This window comes from Chlorocebus sabaeus, chromosome 7 (assembly GCF_047675955.1).
Source record: "Chlorocebus sabaeus isolate Y175 chromosome 7, mChlSab1.0.hap1, whole genome shotgun sequence".
In the NCBI taxonomy this organism is placed as follows: domain Eukaryota; kingdom Metazoa; phylum Chordata; class Mammalia; order Primates; family Cercopithecidae; genus Chlorocebus; species Chlorocebus sabaeus.
Window position 1 is genome coordinate 7,246,443 of NC_132910.1, and position 26,641 is coordinate 7,273,083.

At 36.7% G+C, this 26,641-nt stretch overlaps 1 protein-coding gene across 16 annotated transcripts in view; it reads right to left on the minus strand.

Annotated features, from left to right (window-relative positions):
* The window catches only part of ADGRL3 (adhesion G protein-coupled receptor L3), an 846,373-nt gene that overhangs the window by 145,706 nt on the left and 674,026 nt on the right, over positions 1 to 26,641 (minus strand). For 12 of the 16 annotated variants that reach the window (XM_037989350.2, XM_073017343.1, XM_073017332.1 and 9 more), the window contains 2 exons: positions 13,681 to 13,866; positions 10,602 to 10,640 (listed from right to left, as the gene is read on the minus strand). In XM_037989350.2, coding sequence (XP_037845278.1) covers positions 10,602 to 10,640; positions 13,681 to 13,866 — 225 coding nt within the window. The remainder of the gene's footprint in view (positions 1 to 10,601; positions 10,641 to 13,680; positions 13,867 to 26,641) is intronic. The other 4 variants (XM_037989342.2, XM_073017335.1, XM_073017333.1 and 1 more) reach the window with 1 other exon arrangement.

Here is a 26,641-nt window from a genome sequence, read left to right on the forward strand (position 1 = left end):
GATCAATTTTTTAGATTTTTTAGATACAAATCTAAAACCGTTTCAAAAAATAATATCTATTAGTTTTAAAAAGACATATTTACAAACAGTTTTAAATTACAGAAGTATATATGGTAAAAGCTGAAATTCCATTTATAGAACACTGTAAAACTCCACACACAAAAAATCACTTTTGACAGTTCATTGTGGATCTCTCTAGACCTGTAAATATTTATGCATTTATGAGAGCAAACTCAGTCCGTACAATAAGGTTGTTATCTGTCGTTTTGGCTTGCTTGTTTATTTTTACTTCAAAATATATCACACCTATCTTTGTAAGTCAACACAAGTTCTACCTCACTGTTTCTGAGGCTAGGAAGTATTCCTTCATTTAGTAGTTTATTCAACCGATTTCCTACTGATGAAGAGGTAAGTTGTTCTGTTGATACAAACACTACGCTAATCTAGCTTGTGATCCTGTCTACACATTTACTCTTTTCCAGGGCGGAATGCTACCCATCGTGTGGGTTGGCCACAAGTTACCCCCAACGTCTTTTCTCTCGACAAGGAGAACAACACTGTTTTGTGATTGTATGACAAGATTTATAAATAAACAGTATAAAAATATAGATATGAGTAAAAATAGTCTTCTCTGGTAAGATATTTAAAAAGCTAACAGGCCAGGCAGGGTGGCTCACACCTGTAATCCCAGCTACTTGGGAGGCTGAGGCAGGAGAATCACTTGAATCCGGGAGGCGGAGGTTGCAGTGAGCCGAAATCGCGCCACTATACTCCAGCCTGGTGACAGAAAGAATCCTTCTCAAAAAAAAAAAAAAAAAAAAAGCTAACAGTGATCATGCTTTGGAAAAGGACTGCTGAGAGACGGTGGAGAGAAAAGAGGCCGGGTTGAACTACGCAACCGCAAGAGGGCACCACTGAAATAGACAACAATGTCAGTGGCGTGCCCTGGAGTTAGTAATGCAGAGGTTCCAGAGGGAGGGAGAAATAATTATTTTCTACCTTTAGAATTTTATACCATGTGTCTATATTAGCTATTCAAAAAATTACTTAAAAGGTAGAAAAATGCAATCTGAGAAGTTTCAAATAGCTTTTAAAAGTTTTTTTTTTTTTAAAGACAAAATGATTAATCTCAAACTATGACTAACAGAACAAGTAGAAGAACATTGTTATCTATATCTAGGGTTCAAAAGTTACCTTTGTATTGTCATAAATCTATGGTAGGTTACTACATTAAAACTGAGTAAGATTTCACTGTTATTAAATAAGAAAAAGAAAAAGCATTTTCGTTGCATCTGAGGCTGCTAGTTGCCCAATATCCCTCTTGTGTTAGACACAGAATCATTGGACACTATGCTCAGCTGCAAAGCTGCACCTATTAAAGAAGTATTTAACCATGCAAATAGGGTGGCCGACATAATATAATAAGAAATAGTTTGGAGAGACTCCTGGAAAGTACTAAAAGGGACAAATCCTTCCGGTACTTATCCTTTTCCTTCTTCCTTTTGGAAGATTGGCATGACGTGATGATTGGAACTTAAGTAGCCATCTTGTCATCTTGGGGATGGAAACGCATGTGCTAAAGATGATGGAGCAAAAAACCAGATGCAGCCTTGGTCTCTGATGATTTCATGCAGTTTCCAAGCTAATCTTGGACTGCCTCGTCTGCATTTTTCATATGCAAGAATAAAGCCCTGGTTTGTTTAAGCTACCATAGCTAACTTTCTGTTACTACCAGCTGTCCAAGATTCATATATTAAACAAAGGAATACATAAAAATTGTAACTCTGGGAGCAGTCCTAAAAAATCATTTGTTTGGTTCCATGCCCTCAGACAACTACTTTACTGCAAATTGGACTTCAAAATTTCCATTTCTTTTCTGATCTGTACCAAAAAAGTTAATGATAGTTTCAGAAAGTAGGATCTTAAATCTGTAATGTTGTTTTTTTTTGTTTTGTTTTTGTTTTTGAGATGGAGTCTTGCTCTGTTGCCCAAGCTGGTGTGCAATGGCGCGATCTTGGCTCACCGCAAACTCCGCCTCTCGGGTTCAAGCAATTCTCCTGTCTCAGCCTCCCGAGTAGCTGAGATTACAGGCATGTGCCACCATGCCTGGCTAATTTTGTATTTTTAGTAGAAAGGGGTTTCTCCATGTTGTTCATGTTAGTCTCGAACTCCTGATCTCAGGTGATCCATCTGCCTCGGCCTCTAAAGTGCTGGGATTACAGGCGTAAGCCACTGTGCCCGACATGTAATGCTGTTTTTAATATCCTTTGCCTTCTGGTTAGCTATGTAACCATCAAACTATTAAAGAAATGGAAAAGTAAAATGATGTGTATTCTCTTGCATTTGCATAGAAATAATATCTACTTATTTTCTATGTATTTAAAACTTTTCTGAAGGTAAACTTATGTTCAGAAAGCATTGATGCATAGAATGGACTTTAAGTAAACAGTTTTACAATTACATAATGGCCCAGACTTTGATCAGAAAATTTTAAGAGAACACAAGTTGGTGCAAAGAAGAGAGAAAACATTTTTGTTTTAGATGACAACATTTTATTTAAAAACAGAAAGACACTTTTTTCACACCCTCATTAGAATTACTTCCTGAAGCATTCACAAACCATGCATATACAAACAGCAGCTGGAACATTTGTTTATTTACAGGAAATGTACAAAACGAAGGAGGCAGAAATGGCTTTCTAAAGCAGCCATTTCTATCTAACCTGACACATTCGCCAGGGGAATTGTGAGAGATTCCCAGAATGATGTTCTTTCCACGTCAGTGCAGAATCTCCATCATCAACATCTGTCACTGTCCTTTGGAAGTTTTTAAATCATTAGATTTACAACTTGACCTGTTCACATTCTTCAATAATACCTGTGTGAATTACTCTGCTTACATTACATATGATTTTACTCTTTTGATTCAATGATTGCTTTGTATGTAGTAGCGTTTAATGTCTACAATTTATAGAAAGGAATTCTTATAACCATTCTTTATCTGAAAAAAACTACAGTACTCTGGTTTTGTAGATAGAAGTCACTTTCTTTGATCTCAATGTCTTTTAACAATAGGTTTAGGGCACCAGAAACATGCAGGGTGCAGATTTATATTTTCTTTCTTACTGACATAAATCAAGTGCAGATTTATCAAGCTGTGAAATATATTAAGTTCACAGGGTTTTAACAAAGGGTTACCAAACCACAAGAACCTGCTGTGATTCAAACTACTTTCAGATGTCCTTTTAATTATATTAAATGAAAGTTTGGGTTGGCTTTGATGCTTATGGGCAAACATCTAAATCTCTTGAAAGAGCTGCTAAAAGTACTCCCTGTTGCTGCAGTTAATATACTACATTGTATGCACACTGCTAGCCAATTTATTCTAGCCACTTTAACAAGGATATCCAGCCTGACAGGCCACACAGAATAGTATCACAAGTCAAGCAAAGCACAAATCATTAGAGGACTCTGAAAGTTGTTTGACATGCACCACAGAGCTCTTTGTCACACAGCCAATTAAGTGACCAAACAAGGAACTTGAAAATACTCATTAATTTCTTCCTAGCAGTATAAATGGAGCTTAGAATCCTTCTTGTCTTATGCACCAAAGGCACACAAGTAAAACTGGCATAATTCAATTTGCACTTTGTCAAAGGCACAAGTAGCAACTTTGGTTCACAGAAAGTGTGCATTTGTAATACAAAAAAATTGAAAAGAATGGGCAAAAATGTTTAGATATTGCATGTAATAATGTAGATATGTGGGCTTTGGAATTTTTTTAATTATCAAAAGTTGACATTACTTTTATCTTTGAAAAGCTGTATCAGCATTTCTGAGCAGATTCAGCAGCACTTCACATCATTTCATCCTCTCTGCAATAACTTCAGTTGATTCCAGGATACCATACTCTCCTGGTGCTCCTCATTCCTTAAGGCTGTTTTTTAGCCTCTATTGCTGACTTCTCTTCATTTCCCCAACCTCTTCATGTTACAGAGTCCTGGGGCTCAGTCCTAGATTCTTTTCTTTTCTCTCTTTATACTCATTCCCTTGATGGATTCATCTAGAACACTGATTTCAAATGCCACTCTAAGCATAACACTATCAAATAATTATTTCTAGGCTAATCTCACAAATGAACACCATGATTGTATATTTAATGACATATTTAACATTGATATTGCATGTCTAATAAGAATCTCAAACTTAACATGAACCGTAGTGGAGTTCTCTTCCTGACCCTCCCAAATTGGCTGCAGATAGACCATCTCAACAATTAACAGCGACTTCATCCTTCCAATTGCTCAGGCAAAAAACATTCTGTCATTTCAACTCCTCTTTTTCTCTGAAAACTCCACACACTCTCTTAGCAAATCTTATTTCATTTTTTTTAAAAATTCTGAATCCGAATAATTACCTCAGTATGCGCACTAATATACTAATCCAAGTGGCTGTCATTACCCAAATGCTCACCCAGCTTTGGCCCTTACTTTTCTTGCTATTGGCTACTCTCTACTTGTAACACACATCAGATAATTATCCTCTCCTCAGAAACCTGCAGTGGTTTGTTTACTAGGCTTTTCTGAATAAAAGCTGAAGGCCTTACAATCATCTATCAGAATCTGAGCCTTGTGGTACCACAAGCTCACACCCTGTGATCCTCTTCTTTTTCACTCTGTTCCAGTCGCACTAGCCTCCTTCATTACCAACAAGAATACTTCCGCTTCAGGAACTTTCTGTTCTCTCTGCTAAAATGCTCCCTCCTGCATATCAGCATAGTTGACTCCTTTATCTCCTTTCGAATTTTGCTCAAATATCACCTCGGTAATTCATTTCATGCTTTCTTGCTTTATTTTACTCTGTAGCATTTATCATCATCTGGCATACCACATATTTTACATATTCAGTGTATTGTTCATATTCTTTCACTAGGATTTTCACCTTAGAAGAGAGTGCAGGGATTTTTGCCTATTATGTGTACTGCTGTACTCGCAGAGCTGGTAAGATTATACTGGGCACATGTGCTTAACTAGTAATTCTTAAATATTTTTGTTGTTCACTATGTGATGGTTTTCCATTACTAGGATATAGTATTATATCATACTATATATAAAAAATATATTACAGTAATAAGCTCTCTATGTCCTATATACCCATATAGTATATATATTGTACACTTTAGTATACTATAATAATACTCTTTAAGCATGAAAAAATCATATAGACTACCTGATAGAGATGGGGTTTTGCCATGTTGGCCAGGCTGGTCTTGAACTCCTGACCTCAAGTGATCTGCCCGCCTCGGCCTCCCAAAGTGCTGGGATTACAGGCGTGAGCCAGTGCGCCCAGCCTGGAATCCTCATATATTGCTGGTGGAAAATGGTACTGTCTCTGGAAAACAGTTGGACAGTTCCCCTTTAACATAGTTACTGTATCTTTCTGCTGGTTTTTTATTATCTTAAGATGAAAACTTTTTCATCAGAGTTTCCTCTGAAAATAAAAGGACCTCAAAGCAAATTATATTTGGATATGACCTTAAGAAGGCAGCACAAAATTACCACATAGCCATTTTACCTCTGTCTCAAAAAAGAGATTAAAAAAAAAATGTTTTACTGTATTCCATGCTGGGAATACAGTGCAAAAAATCAACAAACATAAACCTAATGATATATCTTGCTTCCTATCACCAAAAGATGAGATCAGTCCTGCTAATAACAGTATCTCAGAGATTAGGAGCACAAGCGTCTGAATTAGAAAGACGTAGCTTTGAATTTAGGGCACCCTCAATTATTATTGTTCGATCTTGTGAAAGTCATGTAACCCTCCCTGGGCCTCCAATTTTTCATTTGTAAGTTAAAAATCACAATAATGATATCATATGGTGGTTGTGAATATTAAATAAGAATGTATTCTAATTGCTCTGTACTATAATGGCACATAATTAATGCCTAATAAATTTATTTTTATTTATTTTTATTTTTTTGGAGATGGAGTCTCACTCTGTCGCCCAAGCTGGAGTGCAGTGGCACGATCTCAGCTCACTGCAACTTCCACCTCCCGGGTTCAAGCAATTCTCCTACCTCAGCCTCCCGAGTAGCTGAGATTACAGGCATGTACCACCATGCCCAGCTAATTTTTGGATTTTTAGTAAAGACAAGGTTTCAACATGTTAGCCAAGCTGGTCTCAAACTCCTGGTCTCAAGTGATCTGCCCGCCTTGGCCTTCCAAAGTGTTAGGATTCCAGGAAATTAATTTATTCTTAATAACAAATCATTGTTATTCTTAATCATGGTGTTGAAGCAGCACAGGACACATGTCAGGAGAGAAGCAATAGTACCATCAGTGCTATCTGTGTGACCCTGGGCTAGTACACTATCTCATCTTCATCTATAAGACCCCTTCTGGTAATATTAAATCACGGTAACTGTTTAATATGCATGTGTAACACAAGTCTTACTTGTTTTCTCTAATATAAAACTGAAAACTCTCTGTCTTTTCTTGTTTTTTTAAGAGACATGGGTCTCACTAAGTTCCCCAGGCTACATTTGAACTCCTACGCTCAAAAAATCCTTCTGCCTTAGCTTCTTGAGTACCCGGGGCTCTGTAGGGCCATGTCATTGTGTCTAAGAAATGGAAGTAATATGTTTTACTATGACACATATCAATTTATATCTTGTGATACTCAACAAGAATTTTAGTGTAACCTAAAATTATAATTACAATTAAAATATGCATATTAAACTCAATTTTTTTTTTTTTTTTTGGTTAAAACTCTTGGGATGCAAACATAATGGCTTTTAAGGAGATTCACATATTATTTAAAATATCACACCAGCCACTTTTAATTGTACAACTACAGGTCAGTTATCATAGTTGACAAGTGATAGTTAAAATTTCACTGTGCTTTCATTTGTGTGTGAGATAAACAAAAGGTTAAAAGTAAGAAGATACAAAAGATAACTCTGGATAATTCATAAAATAGACACTGAACTTCTAAGTAATTGAAAGCTAAATGGAGTTAGACAGCCAAAATCAACCCTAAAAGATTCATTGCTTATGCCTATGAAAAGGCCATATATTTTTTAAAAATTTATGATGACTTAGAAATAATCTTATTTCAAATTTAATGCATAAAGCACTTCAAACATATTTCACACCTATTTCACAGATAGCTCTGAATGTACTCTGAACATAGAAACAATAAGAAACATAAAATAAGTCTTTAAAATGTAAATAGACTAAAGTTTAAAGGATTATTCACTCTGGAATTTCATGGAATAATGATTTACATTAAGAGGAACAGAGGTGGTGTAATGTATTAGAGAGCAGAGTATTTCTGATACACTAATATTCTGTTTGTGTTTGGTGTTATAATGTTTACTCAGTAGCTGAAACATTTATTCATAGTCAGTTATAACCCAGGAAATCAACCATTGAATAAACTGCTATTAATTTTGCACCAGAGATTCATGTTTGAATGACCATGCATTTCATAGATTTAAATACCAAAAGACTAATTATCCCAAAGGCCCCATTAAAGGATAGCATAGATTGCAATCAGAAACAATCCTAACATTGCTCAGCTCAAAAATGATCTTCAGCTTTTGATGATAAAGGATATTTTTATTTCTCTACCTATTGCACTCACTAAGAGTATAGGTTATATATAGATATATATTTATATATACATATATATGTGTATATGTATATAAACACACCTATATAGACCTCGCAAGAAATTTTCCCCAAAACCTTAGAAAAATAAACCTGAACAGTTTATTATACACAAAGATTCATTATTTTATTTTATTTTATTTTATTTATTTATTTATTTATTTATTTTTTTTTTTTTTTTGAGACGGAGTCTCGCTCTGTCGCCCGGGCTGGAGTGCAGTGGCCAGATCTCAGCTCACTGCAAGCTCCGCCTCCCGGGTTTATGCCATTCTCCTGCCTCAGCCTCCCGAGTAGCTGGGACTACAGGCGCCCACCACCTCACCCGGCTAGTTTTTTTGTATTTTTTAGTAGAGACGGGGTTTCACCGTGTTAGCCAGGATGGTCTCGATCTCTTGACCTCGTGATCCGCCCGTCTCGGCCTCCCAAAGTGCTGGGATTACAGGCTTGAGCCACCGCGCCCGGCCTGATTCATTATTTTATAAAATAAAACACAAATTAAAAGTTTATCTTCCTAATCTCTGCTCAATGTTGAAATTTTCTTTTTCCTTTTAAATAGTATTTTCACAAAATGTCCTTATTAGCCTTATTCTAATAGCTTCACTTCACATTCAGAATGAAAAGTGCAAGAATAAAATAATATTTTTTTTCAGTCTGGTTTTTAAGTTTCTAATTGCTCATTCTGCAAAACAATGCTGAGATTAAAGTAATAAGAATTGATGAGACTCCGAACATGTGACTCCAAAATATGGCACGTTGGCATTTGAGAAAACAGCAAAAGCAGGAAGGTAATTCTCATCTTCACCCTGCCTTTTTCTCCTGATGCAAATCAAACAACTGAGCAAGAATTTTCTAACTTTCTCCTGAATCAGGTCATAATACTCTCCTTAAAGAATGTCCAATTCTCAATTCTATACTACCCAGAATGATAGTGGAATGTGAATATTCAGATCATTGGAAAGGCATAAATGAACAAATTAATTTTTAGCGTTTACGTCAACCTAATTCATATCTCCCTATACCTGGAAGGAAGGATCCCAAGACACAGAGATGCCCAGAACAATCTGAACAAATGCCTTGCTAAGTTCCTCCCAATATACTACCATTAGATAATTCCCCCTTTGTCCAGTTGCACTTTCCCACGACTGTCTCCTCTTTATCAAACCCACACATAAAAAATACAAGTTTTTCTGTTTCTTGGGGTCATTACCAAATGCTGCTATCTCACATAAAACTTACACAAAATAAATTTTTGTTTTTCTCTTGTTAACCTGTCTTTTGTTATAGGGGCCTGAGTCATGAACCTAGCTATAGATCAGGAAAGAAATACTTCCTTCCCTACAGAAACCACACATAATCATAATAGACACCTTTGGCCAACTACAAATTTAGCCAACTTACAGGGAACATTTGTAATGTGTTCTTGTGTTGCTCAGGAGACTTGGAAGACACCAAATCCAATCAAAGTGATCAGTACACATTTCCAGAACGAGAGTATAGCTAAAGAAAGTTGAGTCTACTCAACTACATTTTCATTCCTCTGAAGTGTTAGCGTACTAACATTTATTAATCAATGTTTTCTCCTAGATAGTAAAATCCTAGACAAGGACTGTATTATATTTGCTTTGTTCACTTATAATTGTTGAGGATATGAAGATAGTCATGTATAGAATTTACAAATGGCATAGCTGCAAGAAAAAGAATTTGCCAGCCAGAATTAAGCAAATGATTATAGCTGGCACACCGAAGTATTTCCATTCATTAAAAAAATCTACTGTATTGTGCTTTTCACAATCTAAGTTTGTCCCAAGCCTATCCAGTTCCTTTTGCTATGATTTTATGCTCATTAAGTCACTTTCTCATTATAAATCCAATTCTCAATTCTGTACTACCCAGAAGGATAGCAGATGTGAATATTCAGATCACTGGAAAGGCATAAATAAACAAATCGATTTTTACTATTTATATCAACCTAACTTAAGAATTTTGGTTTAAAGAAGTAAACACCCTGATATTATGTTCACCTTCAAATTAACTGATAAAGTTTTGTTTTTAAACTGCCATTTATAAAGAGATACCCTCAAGAATCAAATTAATCTCATACCCATTAACTTGGTTCTTGAGGGTATCTCTTTATAAATGCAGATAGACTTTCTTTTTTAAAATGCTGTGAAATGTATACATGTAGAATAAAGTTTACAGCCAAACATTTTCATTGTTCCTCCTGCCTTCTTTGTTTCTTTCCTTCATTTCTTATAAAACAAAACAAAACAAAACAAAAACTAGAGAGCTTGCTTCTGAGGTTGTTCTCTGTCATACAAAATCCATAAACATAGGTATGGTTTATTGCTTATAAATTACAACATGCTTACAAATTAGAGCGTGTCAGCCAGAAACACAGCACATTTACATTGGGATTACAGTTTTCGCAATAAGTAAGAAAGTAAGATAGTCACAATCATGCCTTGAGCCAATAAACAGCTTTACTGAGGAACAGAAGCATGACATTCCAAGTATCCTGGATTACTTGTTGTTTTGTAAGACTGATTTAGTTTCATTTCTGAACGACTTGCTACTCAAATATGGGCTGACCCAATGAAAAAATGAAATGTTTTCATACCCACGTCTAAGAAAAATAAATAGGAATTTTATAGATAGGGATTTTATAGATTATACCCAACTCACCTCTTAGTGATGATGAAAAAGTTCACACCTCAAGTTGCACCTCCTTCTTAGTCTGTGTTCCTCTTGTTTGATAGAGCATTGGCCCTGCCAACGCTTTTATGTTTTTCTGTTCCCACCCTTCTGCCCCTCCATGAAATTCCTTTATTTCAGTAAGGTACATTATCGTTTTTCTATCAGGTGTCCATGCATGCCATCACAACACAGACATTCAACAACTTAACACATTTATAAAAACGCAGAAAGTACCTGGACATAGGCTCTGCAAGAGCGCTCTCTTTTCTGAAGCTGAATCCATTAAGACAGCAGATTAAACACAGAATAGAAAAAACAAGTTAGTGACAGAAGAAAACAAGAAAAATAAAAGAACACATCTACACAAAACACCTTATTTTGTCATTCACTGCTTTTCAGAAGAAAATGAAAGCTAAGCAGCAGCAAAATGTAAGCAAGCAATGGCTTGAAAAATAGTAGCCAACATCCTTTCAGAACAACCTAAGTGAAAACTGTATGGTATGAAGTTGTTAATGATAGCAAGAAATCTTTGAATACATTTAGTAGAAATTAGTAAAAATCAATATACTTCATTCATCTGAAATGATTCATTTCACATTAGGTTAGTTATGAATTTATGGGTGACAAAGACATGAAGTTAAGGAAATTACGTCAAAAGTTTGGAATCCATTTTTCAAAGATTATTTGTGGTTTACAGATAATACAAATGGTTAATGTGCACCACAAATCATATGTTCTTCATATATACAAAAACTTCTGTTTATCAGGAAAAAAGAAATGCCCAATCATTATGACTCTTTGATTCTAATGGGCACATACTAGGGATAACTAGCTACTGATTAAAAGAATGTGATTATTCTCCTGATTAATCGCTGCTTTTGTTTCTTGAAGAATTTCTTTTGACAGTTTTGACCAAAAATCAAATGATAGAAACTTTGGTGGGATAAGAAGTATATTTCTGTTTGTTCGTTTGCATAGAGAGTGATGTATTTCTGGGCAAAAGGTTAGCAACAACTCATGTTATGTCCCAAACATTATTTCCTGGTGATAAAATGAATAATTAATAGCAGTTTATCCACCATGTTTAAATAAATGAGCTATAATTTTATAAATTCATTTGTGGGTTTTCCTCTTCTTTCCTACATATATATTTTTTTCCTTAGTAGCCTTGATTGTCGAAGGAGAAAATTACCCAGTTTTAAGAAGCAGTTACCCAGATGCCTTTTGTGTGGCTTATACTCTCCCAACTCTAATTCATGCATTTTTCAATGAGCATAGAGCAGTTACTCCTCTAAAGAATTAAGTGAGGAATGAGTGCAAGTAAATTGCCAGGCTGTCATGTGGATCACTGACTTGCATCGTAGTTTGCAGGACTCTAACCCTCCAGAATTTCAATACAGAGCACAGTTAATTTGTACTGAGTTGACTTTTCAAATCTGATGGGTTATAACTGCTTCAGGGAAAGTGGGAACCACAGGAAATGAGAGCAAGCCAGCAAGCATGTGAATAAACTTCATCCTCCCTTCTCCTTACCCCGTCATGCAAATTAACATATGACAAACCACATTATATAAACAATTGAAAAGAGCCAAATGAGTAACAAAAGAAAGCATTAAAAAGCTTCACAAATGGAAATTTGCCCATTATTTAGTTATTTAATATTCAGAGTAGGCAAGCTGATTAGCTGTAGCCAGTTAGAATGTGACATTAATTGCCAGCTTTACCTGATATTGTCAGACATCAACACCATTTTTAAATAAAGATACAAAGTACTGCTATAACAAGTCATGTTATGGATATGTAACATTAATAGAAATGACTACATCCAGTACATTATGATAACAATAGCTGGCAGCAATATTCATTAATAGCATCCAGCCAGTCTGGGCAACAACGCATTAAAATCACAGCACGCCCAGATTATATAGGTAGCTGTGGATTATATTCCATCAAGCAATTAGTTGTGATTCTATCAAGGGCATAAGTGACAAAAATAACTCCTTTATGCTCAAAATTAAAAAGATAATAATTTGTATCGAATAATAAAACTGTACCTGTTTTCTGCAGATGAAATTGCAAAACAAACAAACAAAAAACAAACAAACAAACAAACAAAACTGTTTGCCAGATAAAATATCTGGCTTTTCTGTGTTGAATAATCATTATTTAGAAAATTTATTTCCCTTTGATGAGTGAAATTCTTAACCTAGTAAGACATAGAAGAACTAAATATATTAAAAGACTACTTTGCAGTCATTTTCATTCTAAATAAGAATGTTCTTTTAGTGAATTCCATAGAGGAATATTAGTCTGGAAATGTCAAATTCTTCTTTTTTAAAGTAGTAAGGCTATCATGATATTCAAGGCCCTAAAATTCAGTTTCAATCATTGAACATCTCTACTACACAAATGCCAGCCAGTCAGGGAACACATGTCATTTGAAGGTAGCTATGCTAATATGTTTTACCATGGGGTTAATTCACCATGTGATATTTTGTTACATAAGTAAATTATATTCTTTATAAATATATGAAATATATTTTAAATGTTTATGTAAATAAATGCCTATTTCATTTATGTAAATATAAATGAAAATTCATAAAATGTATTTTCCCTGAAGTTAAAAACATAAATAATTTTTTTAAATTACAATTCAAATTTGCTGGAAAATATTTAAGCTTTTAACATTTTAATGTTAGTGATACAAAATCTGAGTGATTTCAAAGTCAAAAGGAAGTAGAAATTAAACTTAATTACTTGCCTTATGAATTTTTTAAAAGTTTTATTAATTAGGATCAATTATCTCAGTTTTTAAATAATCTATAATGGATGTTAGAGATCCATCCATCCTTCCAGAAGAAGATCTGTAATATCTTCTTGTTATTATGTTCTAAAGTCTTACTTATTGATTAGACATTTATTTCATTGTCAATTATCTTAACATAAAAGTTTGAAAGAAAAAGAAACTGCATTTATGTACATTAACCCTCTCTGAATTTAGCATACCAGAATAACTGCCATGGAAAACAGAATTATAAATTCAAAATATATATACAGAGATTATCATTTATCATTTCTTTAGATTAAGAACCACGTAGTTCTATTATTGTAACGAAATAACAAAGGAATTGAAAATAACTGTTGATTCTCTTCATAATGATTATATTCTATAGAAGGGGGAAAATTAAGCAGTGAAGTCTTTCAGATTTTATGAAAACTTTAAAGACATATATATATACACACACATATATACACACACACATATATACACACACACACACCACACACACACACACATAATTGGGGTCCTTACCTTGTTCAAACTCCGGGCAGCGCTATCTTTTCCACCTGGGGTCAAGTTCCGAAGTTGTACATCTAGGAGGCCTACCAGCTGATCCATGGCCCGGACAGAGTAGCTGATGTCCCCAGCATTCAAGTGATTTCTTGTCTGTTCAGCCAGCTCTCTAGCAATGTTGGCAGCTGTCTCACCAGATTTCAACTATAATTTTTAAACGGAATACAAAGGAAAGAGATCTCACATAAATACTTTTATTGGTTTCTTTCAGTGATCATGTTTGGATGTAATTGTAATGATGGATTCAAGAAATAGTTGTTAAACTCCATCTTCATCTGGAATACACTCCCCAATTTTTCCTGCAAATTCATCTTTTTCTTCAAAACTTGACTTTAAACTCATATCTTCAGAAAGCTCCTCCTGAGGAAATTTACTTTGAAAAATCAGGTTTACCTTAATTATCTATTTGGGTAGTTAAGTCTAAGGTTTGCCCTATGGTTTTTCTCTGTGAGTTTCTGAAGTTGACTTAGTTGCTTGTGTGTTGTGGATCCCCAACCACATTGTAAGTTCTCAGAGGCACGTACACATTTTCCTTTGTGTCTAGTTTAGCACTTAGTTCACAGTGAATACTCATCAGCTGCTAAGCTCTGTGAAAATTCTACCAGAAATAAAATCTGGGCTTTTCAAAGTGATTTTCGTCTTCTTACTAACTGAATAAGGAATTTCTCTCCCGGTATGTTATTGCTTAGTTTCTAGTATTTTTTTTCTCTGAAAGTACATGCTGATTTTTCAAGTACATTCTACAAGAATATGTCAAATTGTCAACACTCCAAAAATATTAAAATAGATAAAGACCTAATACGTCATCATCATTAGAACAAATTTGTTAGCCATGGGTAATTCAAACATAGGAATATATATTAATTGGTAAGAAAGTCATGAGAAACAAGAATGAGTAAATAAGTGTAATTTCCCAAGTTATACTCTTCTTTGTTTTGAAATTAAAAAAGTAAAACAGGACTATAACATATTTACACTAAATAAATAAAAAGTGTACAAAGTAAAAATAACGAACACCTCTATTTCACCTTTCTATATTCTCACTTTCCAGAGACTCTTTCTTTCCTTCTTTATTCATTTATTTATTTATTTATTTATTTATTTATTTATTTATTTATTTTTGAGACAGAGTTTCCCTTTTGTCACCCAGGCTGGAGTGCAATGGCGCAATCTCTCGGCTCACTGCAACCTCTGCCTCCTGGGTTCAAGCGATTCTCCTGCCCCAGCCTTCCGAGTAGCTGGGATTACAGATGCCTGCCACCACGCTCAGCTAATTTTTGTATGGGGGTTTCATTCACCATGTTGGCCAGGCTGGTTTTGAACTCCTGACCTTAGGCAATCTACCCGTCTCGGGCTCCCAAAGTGCTGGGATTACAGGTATGAGCCACCGCGCCCAGCTTTTTTTTTTTTTTTCTTTGGTAAGGCAGGTCTCACTGTCACCCAGGTTGAAGAAGTTCAGGGGCACAATCATAGCTCATCACAGTTCACTGTAACCTTGAACTCCTGGGCTCAAGGCATCCGCCCAGCTCATCCTCCAATGTAGCTGGGACTACGGGTGTGCACCCACTATGCATAGCTAATTTTTTTTTTTTTTTTTTAATTTTGTAGAGATGGGGCTCCTGGTCTTTTGCTATCCTTCCACTTTGGTCTCCTAAAGTGCTGAGATTATAGTTGCAAGTCTCTAGGAGTTTCTTAATAATTTGATATTATCTTTTCAAACTTTAATCTGTCCTACTGTCAGAGGCCTTCCAACCAGAGTAACTGCATTTTGAGTGAGGGCTAAGAAAATGAGGCCGGGACTCGCTGACTTGCATTCTCAGAAAGTTAGGCATTCCTAGCTTTTAGATATTTATGGTTAAGGGAACAAACTAGTAATGTTTGCTAAACAGACCCAGCCTTGGGAGATATCCCGATATCTAGAGAACAAAGGCATTCCTAATTTTGCTTTAAAGACAATAATACCAATTTTTGCAAAATATAGTAATTAAGAAAAGTAGCCGGGTGCGGTGGCTCCCAGCCCTTTGGGAGGCTGAGGCGGGCGGATCACGAAGTCAGGACATTGAGACCATCCTGGCCGACATGGGGAAACCCCGTCTCTACTAAAAATACAATAAATTAGCCGGGTGTGGTGGCAGACGCCCTTAGTCCCAGCTACTCGGGAGGCTGAGGCAGGACAATGGCATGAATACGGGAGGCGAAGCTTGCAGTGAGTCGAAATCGTGCCACTGCACTCCAGCCTGGGTGACAGAGCGAGACTGCGTATCCAAAAAAAAAAAAAGACAGAAAAGAAAATTAACGCTTTATCACAAACCCTTGGAGCATAACACATCTCGCCAGTATCTCTTTTTATCTCATATATATAAATACAAACACACACACACACACACACACACACACACACACACACACACACATACAAGCACTGGGCTGGGCACGGTGGCTCATGCCTGTTATTCCAGCACTTTGGGAGGCTGAGGCGGGTGTATCACGAGGTCGAGTTTGAGGCCAGCTTGGCCAACATGGTGACACCCTGTCTCTAGTAAAAATACAAAAATTAGCCGGGCGTGGTGGTGCGTGCCTGTAATCCCAGCTACTTGGAAGACTGAGGCAGGAGAATTGCTTGAACCCAGGAGGCGGAGGTTGCCCTGAGCTCAGATTGCACCACTGCACTCCAGCCTGGGTGACAGAGCCAGACTCTTATCTCAAAAACAAACAAATAAACAAACTAATTAACTAACTAAATAGAAAAAATATACATATACAAGCATTTTACCTAGGGAGGATGCTTTCCTCCTCTTACTTTTGGGAACGTCCTACACTGCCTATGGAATAGCTATCCTTTCACCACTGTACTTTCTTAATCAACTTGCTTTTGCTTTGCACTGCGGACTCGCCCTAAATTCTTTCTTGGGCAAGATCCAAAAGCCCCCTCTTGGGGTCTGGATCCGAAGCCTTTTCCTGTAACACCATTACTATTTAAATATATAATAGTGTCATTATGTACAAAATTATTTTCTTCCCCTTTTTAAAGGCAGTCCAACACAGAAAATGGGAACACAAAGAGAAAGCCATACTCTCTGTAAGTTGTTTCACTAATGGCTATTCAGAAAGCTAAAAGGGGGACAAGTAAAACTCTTATTTAAATAGGTAGGTTATCAGTTATAATGATCTACTTGGGATGCTTAGCGTTTGTATCAGGATTGAATGTTAAAGAAACAATAAATTAATTAAACTGATTAGAACACCTAAATTATTTACAATCATGTTCTCATGTATATAGAAAAGCCTAACTCAAAAAGTAAAAACAAAACAAAACAAAAAAGGTTTAATATCATTAAGTGGTGGCAAGGGTTTGTCTCAACAAATATCACCTTCATAAACTACTATTGGTAGTGTATATCTGTATTGCTCCTATGACAGTAAATTACCATTGTCTATTAAACTTTGACATGTGAAGACTGTGTAACTCAAAGTATCAACCATAAGAAATAATCCCACAGATATACAAAGAGAAATGTTCAAGGATGTTGATTCCAGCTTGTTCATGATCAACAATAAAATGGATTATAACTATATAAAACTCTGCAGGCAGATTCATACCCTGGAATTTTCTTTTAATTAATTTTTTAAATTAAGCCAGTCAAATTTGGCAGTGAGGGGGTTGTAGAGCAAGTATATGGACACTAACGTTAATAAATTCTGATAATCCACTACCATCTGATCCATGAAATATTCCATACCATGAAATATTATCCAACAGTTTAAAATGATGAATGAGATCAATAATGTGAAGATTAATCTTCAGGCTATATTGTTGAGTTAAAATCAATGCAGATATGAAAGTTATTTACATATACATGCTAATAAATATTTGCATGCTATTGAGAAATATAAACACACTACATAAGTAATTGTAAATATGCTACTTGTGAAAAAAATATATACAATATTTGTGTTTTACATATGTGCATTTCTATATATTTAAATATATAGAACAAAGCCTAAAAAGGGAGAATCAAAAGAAAAATCCTTACCTATAATGTTAAAATTTTACATGAAAAATATGTTAAACAATTATTATATAATCAATACTTTCTAGAATTTTTTTTTTTTTTGAGACAGAGTCTTTCTCTGTCTCTGAGGCTGGAGAGCAGTGGCATGATCTCAGCTCACTGCAACCTCTGCCTCCCCAGTTCAAGTGATTCTCATGCCTTGGTCTCCTGAGTAGCTGGGATTACAGGTACATGCCACCATGCCCAGCTAATTTTTGTATTTTCAGTAGAGATTAGGTTTCGCCATATTGGCCAGGCTGGTCTCGAACTCCTGATCTCAAGCCATCTGCCCGCCTTGACCTCCCAAAGTGCCGAGATCACAGGCGTGAGCCACTGCACCTGGTCCAACTTTCAAGAAATTCTTAAAATAGAAAATATCAGGACTGAGTATAAGAAATTTGTAAAATATGGTCAGGGTCTTTTTGCCTAAAATACCTGTAAGACTAAAAGGAATACATTATAGGGTTCAAGGATATGTATGTAACAAATTCAATGTAGATCAAAGTAGCACTCGTGGCCCACTGGTGGGTCATGAATGTACTTTTAAGTGTTCATAAAGTGATATAAATGTGATTAAAGTCCATACATTTAAATTTCTGTACATAAATGAGGGCTACTTACTGATAATATGGTAAATCAAGTAACACATTCTAAAATTCAGTGTTCATTAATTAATTTAGTGAGATGCTAGTATAGTGTAAGTATTCAAATTCAATATTCTATCAAGAAGTCTGGACACCTGATACAACTGACACTTTGGAAAACTCCCCCACTGGGCATAGAGATATCTAAGATAGCTGGAATTCCTATAATTTTCCAAAGGGACATTATTTTAATTAATGTGCCATTCATAGTGTCTTGCAGGTTATAATTTTTCACCTATTATACTCTTATAATAATGAATATGTTTGTAGAATTACTATTGTTTTATTTTGTTAATCATGGGTTCTTATGTAATTATTTTGTTGTTATTATTATTAAGTTTCTTTCTCTGTCTTTGTTACCACACAATATCATTTCTATAAGAAAAAAAGTCAGTTTGATGGACCTCTGAGGTTTTATGATTCACTACGGTGAATCATAAAATATACTACGGTTTTAAATATACTACGGTGACAAAAGTTTGAGATCTACTAAATTAGGTAAACCTTTTTTCTTCATCAATACATCTTCAAAACTAAGGATACAAGTATTGACTTTAATTACATCTATCAGTGATCATTATGAATAGCAAAATTAGTCATCAAATAGAGAAAAAAATGAAATAATGGTAGTGGTATTTTCCTATTGTAATTCCATTTCTTTTTTTTTTCTGTGTGGTTATACAAGTATAGTTTTCAATATGAATTATTACATTATTGGAGTGGGAAATGAAAAGGTGAAAAAGAAGGCCTATGTAATTCCCTTATATAAAAATTTATCAATATAAAAAGGCAGAAAAAAATTAAACATTTTCTTTATGTGCAGTAATGAAAAAGTTGAAAATGTAGATGACCAACAAGTCAAAATGTAATTGTTCTCAATACAAAAGATAATAATGAAGGCCAGGCGGATGGCTCACACCTGTAATCCTAACACTTTGGGAGCCTGAGGTGGACGGATCACTTGAGCTCAGTAGTTCAAGACCAGCCTGGGCAACACATTGAAACCCCATCTCTACAAAAAACAGCCAGGCAAATTCATCTGTCCATATATGTGTCAACAACAGTGTAGTTTTATAAATCAATAAGTAAAATAAGAAAATCACTAATGAATTCTCTTATAAATAGTAACTGTATTTTAGCAATCAAGAAGTGGGGTTTTTGTTGTTGTTGTTGTTGTTTGTGAACAATAAACTTAATCCTTCAAAAGAGCCCTGGAATTCAATGTTTAACAACAAAAATGTTGGAAGGAAAAAAAACTGAAGTGCAAATAGGTTATAAAAATATTTGTAGGCTGGGCATGGCGGCTCACACCTGTAATCCCAGTACTTTGGGAGACCAATGCGGGAAGATCACTTGAGCTCAGGAGCTGGAGACCAGCCTGGGCAACATAGGGAAGCCCCATGTCTACAAAATTAAAAAAAAAAAAAAAAAAAATTCTCAGGGCCCACAGTGGTCCCTGCTACTTGAGAGATTGAGGTGGGAGAATTGTTTCATCCTGGGAGGTTAAGGTTATAGGGAGTCATGGCCATGCCACAGCACTCCAGCCTGGGTGACAGAGTACAGAGTAAGACCTTGTCTTTAATGAATAAATAAATAAATAAATACGTTTATAGTAAAAATATGAAAAGTACCTTTTTAGGGTAAAATAAAAACTGCTATAACAAATTATTTTCTGACCCTCTATTCTTTTTTTTTCTTTTTTTTTTTTTTCTATTTCCCAAGCTGGAGTGCAGCAGCACAATCACAGCTAACTGCAGCCTTGAACTCCTGGCCTCAAGCAGTCCTCCTGCTTCAGCTTCCCAAGTAGGTGGGACGACAGGCCCTCTCTTCATCTTAAAGTGAATAAATCATAGCAAAAATGTTTCATTCTTTCAATGATTCTTTGCACACTTGTTATTTCCTGAGGAAATAAAGATGAATCTTATACAACTCTTGCACTCATGTGGTTGGAGTGAGGTATGTAAAAGATCATATGAGTTCACAACAATTCAGTTGTTGTGACAGGAATGTGTATGAGGTATTATGGGAATAGAGAACAACCACAAAGCTGAGGGACGGCAAGAAGAAGTAACCACCAAGTGAAATCTTAAAAGATAAGTCGAGGGATACAAGGTACAATGGAATACTAATCGGTGCTATTGAGGGGAAAGAATAAGCCAAGAATATGATACATAAAAAGTAAGATCTAGAATAAACATGGCTTGAGTAGACATAGTACTAGGTACGATAAGAAGGAAAAACATTTTTTATACTTTGAGAATCCAGTATTGCTACCTGCATATCCGTATGTTTTTGTCTAGCTATCTCCATCCGCTTATCCATCCATCTATTATTTCAATGATTGTTCATTCAGCCTATATATTCATTTGTTCTTTGATAAACATTTGAATCTCTATAGCTCTGTGCTAAGGTCAGTGTTGAATAAAATGCTTTCTAATGAGAGGGAGTTTATATACTAGCCACGGAAATAGTTATTAAGAATTTAACTGTACAAATATATAATTTTAATTTTGTTGAGAGCAATACAGAATCCCAGTGTGGTAGAGTAGTTTGAAGACATTTTAACCTGGCATGGAAATGCTTCTCTGAGGAAGAATGTTTGAGATGGAACAGAAAGAAGAAATTAGATTGGGATGTGGGTGGGGGCATCTGGGCAGAGGGAACAGCTTTTAGGAGGGAGGGGCATGCAATCTTAGGGAAATTGCACAAAGGGCACCATATCTGGTGTTTAGGCAGCTGGAGAGGTGAGCAAGGACAGGATTAAGTAGTTTTGGTTTAGAAGTTATGAAGATTTGGGGAATTATGTTAAGAATAATGGGAAGGTCCTGAAGAGCTTACATGGGATATGCCAAATTAGGTTTGTATTTGAAGTCAAATTCAGGGGAAAGGATTAGAGGGTTCAGGAGTGAATGAAAGGAGATCTGGGTGAGGAGAAATTGCTATGGATTGGGGTAGTGGGTATGGAGAGAAGTGAAAAGCAGTGGCCTGGCCTGAGAGGAATTTACAGTTACACCTGACAGGACTAGTGTCTGACTGGGTGCAGGAGGGGAAGGAGAGGGAGGCACCAAAAGCCATCCTTGGGTTTCTGGTTTTCCTAACTACACGGTGGTACCATTAACTGATTTCTCCCATAGCTGCTTCCAATTCAGTTTCATGGCCACATTTTCTGTCCGGCTGTCACGGCCCACATCCTCTCCAGTGGCATCCAAAGTGAATCTCTTTCTGATCACCCTGTTTACTTCTCTTACTCCAGTTATTGCAGACTATAATGATCTTATTTCCATACAAAAATATATATATATGTTGAATGTGCCTCAAGTTTTCTGTGCACATAGGCAGGGCTGAAATACATTTATTCTACATCTCATAGCTTAAAGACCTCACTAACTTCTTTTGCTAAATTCTACTAAAATTTTTCTCAGAAATAAGCAATACACACTGAGAAATGTTATAAGTTTTGTGAGGATTAGTAAATTAATGCCTATATTGATATGGTGGGATTATATCTAGGACTTGAATCAGGGAGGGAAAACCTGGCAGCTTTAGTTAAAAATAATAATTATGACAGAAACAGATAACATTTTAAATTTTGATACAAGTCAAAGCAATTTTTTAAAAATCAGCATTGAGATTTTATTATATCAACCACTAATCAAGGGCCAAAACAATTTATAAAGGAATTACACACAGTGTTCAAGTACATAGCTACCATTTCTTTGAAAGATCTATTTTACCATAAATCTGAGTCAAATAAGTATACAAGCAACAAAATACTTCTATCTTACAATTAAACGTAAGTTAAATAAGTGTAAAATTTTGGAATTGCCACTCATCTCTGACAAAATAAAGAAGCAATTTACTTTCATTTCATGCTAGATCTAAGGAAGATAAAATGGGGAATTTAAGATATAGGAGACAGGATTCGACCTAGTTTCTAGGGGAGATAACTGACTTATGTTGTAAAGTAGCAACATTCTTTCTAGATTTTCACATCCCTCTTCTTTAGAAAGTCAGGAATAACCTTGCATTATCTGAAAATCTATCAGTAACTTGTATACAAACAGAAACAGAGGCACTTTGGTTTCTTAGAAATAGGAAGAGGCTATTCTCACCATTACAACATTGACAATTCTTTTTCATGTAATAGTGGAATCAGGCAATGGAGTAGGAAACTGACTTCCCTTTGCATGTAAATAAAGAAGCTATGCAGAACTATACTACCACCAAACTTGAAGTGAAAAAAGATGGGTGAAGTTATAAAGCACAATGCTTTCTTTAAAAGTATGCAAAATAGTCTCCTTTTTGAAAAATTGAGTGCAAGCTGGAGATCAAGCTGAGGCAAGAGACTATGATTTTACAGCAGTCATTAAAATAGGTGAGAAATGGGATATTTTGCCTTCATGTTTCAGGAGGCATGGCTCTGAGCCAACTTGTTGGCTTTCAATAAAAACTGGAAACTTTTTTTAAAACATTAATTTGAAGACATATATCTATCTTCCAATGTATGTAGATATGTATACAGATATGTATCTATTTATGTATGTATCTATTCATTTATTATTCTACCTACTTTTCTCCCTATTTTTTTTTTTTTTTTTTTGAAATGGAGTCTCGCTCTGTCGCCCAGGCTGGAGTGCAGTGGCGCCATCTCGGCTCACTGCAAGCTCCGCCTCCTGGGTTCACGCTATTCTCCTGCCTCAGTCTCCCGAGTAGCTGGGACTACAGGCACCCACCACCACGTCCGGCTAATTTATTGTATTTGTAGCAGAGACAGGGTTTCACCACGTTAGCCAGGATGGTCTCGATCTCCTGACCTCGTAATCTGCCCGTCTTGGCCTCCCAAAGTGTTGGGATTACAGGCGTGAGCCACAGTGCCCAGCCCTTCTACCTACTTTTCCATCCATTCATCCATCCATCCACGTACATCCATCAAGACTTCCATCCACCTGCCTACTGGCCTGCCTTTTCCTCTCCCTTTCGCTCTCCTTTTCTCTATCTCATTGTTGGAGTAAAGGTAACCTTTTGTACAACTTATGATTTTCCTCCTTTCTCTTCTGCACAAATAATTTTTTTTATTAAATCTCATCTTTACGAATGTATCCAGCTGGTTTATTTACAACAAATTCCTTTGTGATATTCTAACTTTAAAACCTGACATCTTCTCTAGTGAAAAGTAATCCACTCTTTAGTGTCACACAGAACTTAATCTCTAACTTCACAAGTACATAAGTGACTCCAATTCATTTGTGAGTTGAAACCATCAAGATTCTTTAACTGTTTTCTCCCACTTGGCCTGATTGCTGGGGGAAAAAAAAACATAATTCATGTTTTCAAGAAAATGTAAATGTAAGATTTCCTATTTTGAACTAAAGTCAGCAACTTGGTTCATTTAGTTGAGTATAACTGCTACCTATGCAATCTATAATGGTGGTGACATACAGTGAGCACTGTACGTCTAAAATTTAGTGAGCACTAAAATTAATGATCTACTCTATTTTACAAAGGGGGAAACCAATCCAAAGGTTAATGATGTGTCCACCATAACTCAACAATCAAGATCCTCAGGTCAGTGCTCTTCCCTTCAACATCCTCAGGAGTTCTCCGGGGCACTGTAAAGATGAGAAGGAGGTTGTAGTGATCTGAAAGTTTGTGTCCCTCTAAAATTCACATGTTAACATTGAATCCTCAATGTGTTAGTGTTAAGAGGTGGGGCCTGTGGGAAGGGATTAGGTCAAGAGGCCAGAGCCCTAATGACTGGGATTAGTGCCCTTATAAATGAGGCCCCAGAGAGCTGTCCCTTCCACCATGTGAGGATTCAGTGAGAAGGTGCTGCTGATGAACCAGAAAGCAGGCCCTCACTGGACAAAGGATCTGCCGGCACCTTGATCTTGGACTTTCCAGCCTCCAGATCTATGGAAAATATACTTCTGTTGTTTATAAGCTACCTCGTCTATGGTTTGTATTTTAATTTTAATTTTTTTTTTTTTTTTTTTTTTTTTTTGAGATGGAGGCTCACTCTGTCGCCCAGGCTGGAGTGCAGTGGCATGATCTTGGCTTACTGCAAGCTTCGCCTCCTGGGTTCACACCATTCTCCTGCCTCAGCCTCCCAAGTAGCTAGAACTACAGGCGCCTGCCACCACGCCTGGCTAATATTTTGTATTTTTTAGTAGAGACGGGGTTTCACTGTGTTAGCCAGGATGGTCTCGATCTCCTGACCTCGTGCTCTGCCTGCCTGAGCCTCCCAAAGTGTTGGGATTACAGGTGTGAGCCACTGCGCCCGGCCTTGTTTGGTTTTTTAACCATAAACTACAGCAGTCCAAGTGGACTCACCCTTCAGGGTACATTAATTCACAAAATCCCTGAGAAGAAGAAAACTAGCATTTCAAATATATACTTTTTTTTCTTTGCATGTGTATATTGTGTTTTTTTCACTTGTGTTTCCATTGGGGGTAAAAAGTGTTTCTTTGCTTTACGAGTTTGAAATTCACAAAACTATACTGGCAGCAGGGAGAGGGTAGCAGGAAGAATGAAACATTAAAGATATCTATTTGACTTCAATTTTTCAACATGGTAGACAGCAGAAAAAAATCAGTTGCAGAAATGGAAAGAGGTAGGAGATCAGAGCAAAGAGTGTGTGGGAAAAAGGAAATCAAAGAGGGAGGAGAGGGGAGGTGAAGGGCAAAGGAAAGAGAAGGAAATGGTGACACAGGAATTAAAAAGAAATTATTTAGGCAGTTAGGGTAAGAAAGTCCTCAGTAAGGTTTTCCTTTTAAAGAAAAGCAGCCCCAAAATCATTTCTTTTCTAACAAAGAGTAGCCTGTAAAATCGAGCTGCAGACATAGAAAGGCAAGCTAGAAGCTTGCACAGGCGAATGCTGGCAGCTGTGCTGACAAGAGAAGGCTACCTGGGACTAGGCATGTTCAAAATGGCAGCTCCTTCCCTTTGCCAGCCACGTGCACAGTAAGGAGCAGGCAACATGGCAGGCCAAGTGGAAAGCCTATTTGCATAATAAGATTAGTGTGGTGGAGCATGATGGCTCACTTCTCTAATCCTAGCACTTTGGGAGGCCGTAGCGGGCAGATTGCCTGAGCTCAGGAGTTTGAGACCAGCCTGGACAACATGGTGAAACCTCGTCTCTACTAAAATACAAAAAATTAGCCAGGTGTTGCAGTGTGCGCCTGTAGTCCCAGCTTTGGGAGGCTGAGGCAAGAGAATTGCTTGAACCTGGGAGGTGGAGGTTGCGGTGAGCCAAGACAGTGCCAGTGCACTCCAACCTGGGTGACAGAGCGAGACTTCATCTCAAAAAAAAAAAAAAAAAAAAGATTAGGGTGAGGTGGCTAGCCTTCCAGCCTTCCCCGCAGGCTATGTAAACGTCACACCTGGTCCAACCAATCTTGGGCCTTACATAAATCAGACACTATCTCCTCAAGCCTACCTATAAAATCCGGTGAACTACCACTCCAGATTGGAATTCCCATTTTGGGGCCCCTCTCTCTCTCACAAGAGAGAGAGCTGTTCTCCTTTCTCTTCTTTTGCCTATTAAACCTCTGCTCCTAAACTCACCCCTTGTGTGTGTCTGTGTCCTTAATCTTCTTGGCTCTAGATGATGAGCCATGAGCATTTACCCTAGACAACAATGCTGATTCAATGGGAAAAGGAAGAAGGGTGAGAGAAGGGAGTGGAGAAAAGCCAAGGACTATGTTGGGTACCTTCCATTTGCTAGTTCAGGGCTACTCTCTACCCTCCTCCATCCTGCCTTCTGCCCTACAAGGTGGACTTACAAGGTAGTCATTAAGTGTGTCCTTCTTTGGCTTCTGGTTGGGTTTGGCCAGTGGGGTGGCTTGGCAGGTAAATGGACGGTGGAGGGTAAGTAAGGTCAGGGTATTAATTCACCTGGATTCCTTTCTGAATGGCCACCTGGGGCTAAGCTGTGTCCCTTGCCTTAAGATCATCTTTCTTCCCAAGGACAAAGAGCTCCTTATTTTTGGTCACTCCTTTGATCTGGTACTCTACAGGCCTGGGGTTGGGAACAGCTCCTCCCCTGCTACAAGCTCGGGGTTCCTGCTCAATCCCTTGCAGTTTGCCTTTACTGCCCCAATACCTTTGTAAACAAAACCTCCTCAAGTGTTCCATCTGTGTGGACTCTGGTATTACGCAGGTATTACAATGAGAGGAAGGAGATGAGAAAAGGGATGAATTCTATGAAAGACAGCCTGGGTAGGA